This window comes from Acanthisitta chloris, unplaced genomic scaffold, assembly GCF_000695815.1.
Source record: "Acanthisitta chloris isolate BGI_N310 unplaced genomic scaffold, ASM69581v1 scaffold5719, whole genome shotgun sequence".
NCBI classification, from domain to species: domain Eukaryota; kingdom Metazoa; phylum Chordata; class Aves; order Passeriformes; family Acanthisittidae; genus Acanthisitta; species Acanthisitta chloris.
Window position 1 is genome coordinate 49974 of NW_008691846.1, and position 4648 is coordinate 54621.

At 39.9% G+C, this 4648-nt stretch overlaps 1 protein-coding gene across 1 annotated transcript; it reads right to left on the bottom strand.

Annotated features, from left to right (window-relative positions):
- Window positions 1-1142: 1142 nt before the first annotated feature.
- TAF1D (TATA box binding protein (TBP)-associated factor, RNA polymerase I, D, 41kDa) lies at window positions 1143-4340 on the bottom strand. Its single transcript, XM_009082382.1, has 5 exons — window positions 4108-4340; window positions 3544-4006; window positions 3098-3273; window positions 1575-1632; window positions 1143-1262 (listed from the first exon to the last, which is right to left on the bottom strand). The coding sequence occupies exons 1-5, from the start codon at window positions 4338-4340 to the stop codon at window positions 1143-1145; spliced, it is 1050 nt and encodes a 349-aa protein (XP_009080630.1).
- Window positions 4341-4648: the final 308 nt, after the last annotated feature.

Genomic DNA, 4648 nt, shown 5'->3' on the forward strand with positions numbered 1-4648 from the left:
AGGTAGAGCATCTGAGTGAGGCAGATGATAATTTGATTTTTACATCTCGTTGATTCACAAGGAAACTTCTTAAACATGTTTTTACTTCTTTGGCTACCAAGACAGCTGCAGTAGGCAGGAGTTAGCCATATTCAGACCATTTCTGAACACTCACCAGTCATGTTTCCTACACTCTAAAACACCTCTGAGAAAGGTATTTGCAGCTGGGCCAATGCCTGTAAAGTACTGTCATTAAAAAGAGCTTTCACCTTCTGCTCAGTTGTGTTCACCTCAGAACCCACTCTGGACAGAGGAGGGCCAGATGGGAAAAAGAACTGTTAATCCAAGATTCACTGGGCTGCTACAGGTACTTTTAAAGCAACTTGTAATTCAAGATTATTGCATTTGATTCAGGAGAAAATAGAATGAGTTTTTTGAGTTTTTTGAAAAGTTATTCCACATGGAATGGACATCCTCAATGATACAAATTCATTTCATCATCACCTGAAAACATTAACCATACTTTGCAATGGATTTTTTTCTAAGTTGACTAACCACTTTTGCATTGATATTGTTGGCACCAAGTGACTTGCACTAAGCTTCAATTCTGTCTTCAGCCCTTACTCAACTCTCCAAGTATTTCAAACCTGCATCTCTTTAAGACACAGAAAACCAATCTCCTAAGTACCACTTAGAAGTCAGCTATGAAAGACATCTGAACTGTCCTTTTAACTTGCACATATAGATGTAGGCATGCAAATGCAGACTTTTCTCTACTGTGCTGCTGCTGTGTTACAGTATTTGGTACTTGGTTTTCTCATTTAGTTCCTAAATTCTAGGATCCATTGGTTAACAGAAGTTGCAGAAATGAGAATTTTAGCAAGACTATCAGCCACTGAGTCAAGGATATTAGACACTTGATAGAGAGCTGAACACACTCCAAAGCTTAGCAAAAGACAAGATTCCACTTGGTTTGTAACCACCTTAGACCCAAGCCCAATATACTCACATGACTGGGTAGCTTGATGGATAGAGCTCCACACTGACTTCAGACCGATGTTTTAAACCAAGCAGGCCATGAAAAAGGTATCTGGAAGAATGACCACTGCCACCTCATTTGTTCATCTGCTGTTCACCTCAGTGAGCCTTGCAGAAGCCCAGAGTCAGTTTCTGTCATCTTCATCCAGTATTTCAATCACTTCTGTTGCTTTTGCACGTTTCCTTTCTGCCTTTGATTTTTTCTTACTGTGGACTGTGCTGCTTATAATGAAAGAGCTGTTTTCCTGAGAAAACGGAAGGTAGAAGTAATCACAAGTCTAGTTTTGATTTACTTAAAATGTATGATTTCAGCAGTAAATTTGCACTTTACAAGCTCTTCAGAGAACTGCAGAATTCCTATGCATTCCAGCATTGTATCAAAGGGCAGAGTGTGGACTCACAAAACAACCTCCTTCTGCAGTACAGATTGGGATTCACAAGGATCATACAGTCGGACCTAGTCTCAACAACTCAGTACTGAAAACATCATCTATAAATTCTTTAACAAGAACAGAGAAAGGTTAGAGAGTTTCTGAAGTTAAGGAGTATTTACTTACCACTACTCTGGCATCACAATATTCTTCATTATCAGAATTCAAGCTGTCCTCATCATCCCTGAAACAAGAAACTCAAATCAAAAGCTCTGTACCGTTACAGTAGCTTAAAATGTGTAAACTATTTCCTGGTTTCCCTCAATGTGTATGCAAGTGCTACAGCTTGTTGATATAAGATACTTCTACATAAGGTTGTTCTCAAATGATAATTTCTGACAGCAGAATTGCATCTTAACTAACATTGGCAGGACAGCAGCAATGCTTAGCTGCAAAACAGAGATTTAGTAGCAGCCATCAACAGTAGCCCTGAGATGTTTTGGATTACACTGCCTAACAGGCTAGAATTGGAAAGGGAGCAGAAGAGGACAAGCCTCAGCTAACAGGAGTACACAGCTTTCTTCCTGATATTGTAACTAAGAAGTATCTCCACACACTGCCATGAAACACCAGCATGAACTTAATTCCCCTATCATCCACAGGTTCCTCTCAAGATAGAAAGGACTCTCTAAAAAGAGATGAAACCATTTTAATACTGAGGTTTCAAAAACTGGCAGGGTAGGACTAAAAAACTAAAGTTTTCTAGTACTCATTTCATATGAATAATCGAGTGTCTGGATGAGCTGACTTACATTTACTCTACAGAACTTTGCTTCTTGGGCTCTTGTAAGAAAGCAAAATAACTATTGTTACCCATTCTATGGGCTCACCTCAATGCTTTGCTTTGACTCACACAGATTAGTGGTCTAAGTGATTGCTGAAGTGAACAATAGCTGAAAGACAACTTTGCACCTTTACACTGTCTTTTAGGCTTCCTATTTTTAAGGCACTGACACACCAGTAAATGTTCTTGCTTATTTACTGATCACTTTTTATTGCATGAAGTTAACTGCTTGACCATAAAGATCTAAGATGACACTTCAGGATGTAATAATGTCAAAAGGAAATGAAAAATTGCCCTTTAGTTCCTGCTATAAAGCACTCCACTTTAATTGGGGTAACTATAGAGGAATTAATTTCATGAACTACTTCTTTTTATTTCTACCACATCATTTTAATCAGACAGTTCAAATCACCACTTGAACAATGACCAGTCTCCTGATCAGATCAAAAATATTTCCTTCTGTGAGAACTTCCAAATCCCAAACACAGAATCTCAAGTGGTAGAGTGTTTTGTTCCCAAAATAAGCAATACTTTCATAGGTTAAAAGGACAAGGTAGGAACTGAATTTGATGCTACCACAAGCAACTGTACTACCTCCTGAATTCCTCAGCTGTGAAGAGTAGCAGATTGTACTGGTATGGCTGGAGTTAGCTTTCCTCACAGCACCCCTTGCCATGCTGTTCTGGATTTGTGACTGAAGTAGTGTGCATACCCTCCCCACCCCAGCAAACAGGTCGGGAATGACCAAGAGCTGGGGGGTGGTGTGAGGCTGCCATGCACATACCTGTACACACACAATTTGTATTTTAGTTAAGAACAAGAAATGAAGTTTTTGCACCATCTAAAAACACAAAGATGAACTTACTTTGTCTCCTGAATAGGGGAAATGGGTCCTTCATCATCTAAATACTTGTGCTTCCGTAGCACCACACATTCTTTTTCTAAGTCTTCACCAGCCTGAAGGGCTTTTAAAGCTTTTTTAAGATGTTCCTCAAATTTAAGCACTTCAATGTACTTAAAATATCCCTTAGCAGCTGCTCGCTGAGGAAAAAAAAAATCAGGTAAGATCTTAAAAATACCATTGTAAAGCATTTATATTATGAACTGAATCGTAAGGTTATATTGATACCCATATATATATTCTAGCTGTATAGGTCTCAAAAGGTACTGAACAGAGGCCATTAGTGTCCAGTTTAACAGATGTGAAACCTGTTTTATTCTAGCACATTAGGTAGAAGCACAACATAACCAATTTCAATTCACTATTTTTAGACTTAAAAATACCCTTATCCCACAGCACAGGGGACTTACCTCATAGCCAAGAACCATCTTTAAGGGAATATGTTTCTCCCCATAATGTTTTTCAACAAAAGGGAACTGAACACCTCTGTCTAGACGCCTCCTCTTTCGCTCTTGATGTGATGCTGTCAGTGGTGGCCTCCCCATGGGCATCTGTGTGCTCTCATACTTCTTCTTCTTCCGTGACCTAATAGTGTATCTCCGGTGTGCAGCTGCTTTAAACTTCCTCCCCCTGAAGTGATAGGCAAAAATGGCTTTCAAATTGAATTTTGACTTCTTCTGCTGCTGCATGGACATTTCCGATGACTTCACTGGACTTTGGGGGGAGGGAGAAGAATCTGAAGAGCTTTCACTGTCAGGCACTTCTTCAACAGACTCAGCTTGTTGCCTCGAAGACCGAGATCTCCTTTTTTGCTTTGAAGGTGCAGTGGAGCACTGGGGACGGCACTCACTGCCCCGAGCATCAGGGGCATCACTGAAGAAGAAAAAGGTATTTACGTTCAAAAGAATGTATGCTTCCATGACACTTGACAGGTTCTCCACATGAGAAATTCTAAAACAGAGATAAAAACTCACATTTCTGAATCACTGCTGATAAGTACAACCTCAGCTGAAGCAGCTGGTGATTTACACATACTATTAAGGCCAACTGAAGACTCCTCAGGAGCAGCATTCTTCTGCCTGGAGCACGAACACTTCACCTGTGTGTTTGTCTGTACCCTATATGGCTCCTTGTGCTGACTGCTTATCAGCTCCTGGGAACCAGGGTAATCAGATATAGAAGCCTGGGGTTCATCAGTGTCACTCATGTTTCAGTTTGTCCTAGAAACCAAGAGATTAGAGAAAACTATGTTTATCAGGTAACGAGCTTTCCACTATTCCACTCTTACTCTTACAAAAACTATCTTGAGCATAGACTTCCCTGTGAACCATTAGCAAACAGATTAACCTTCAGAGTAACAGTCAAGTTGCAGCCACTTGTCTCGAGATGTTCATAGCATAATTTAGATCAGGGAGGATTTTTACAACTCCTGCCTAAAGCAAGACTAACTTCAGACTTGCAATAGATTGTTCAGGAAATTGTAGAGACAAGTTCTGAATGCTTTAAATCTTTCCC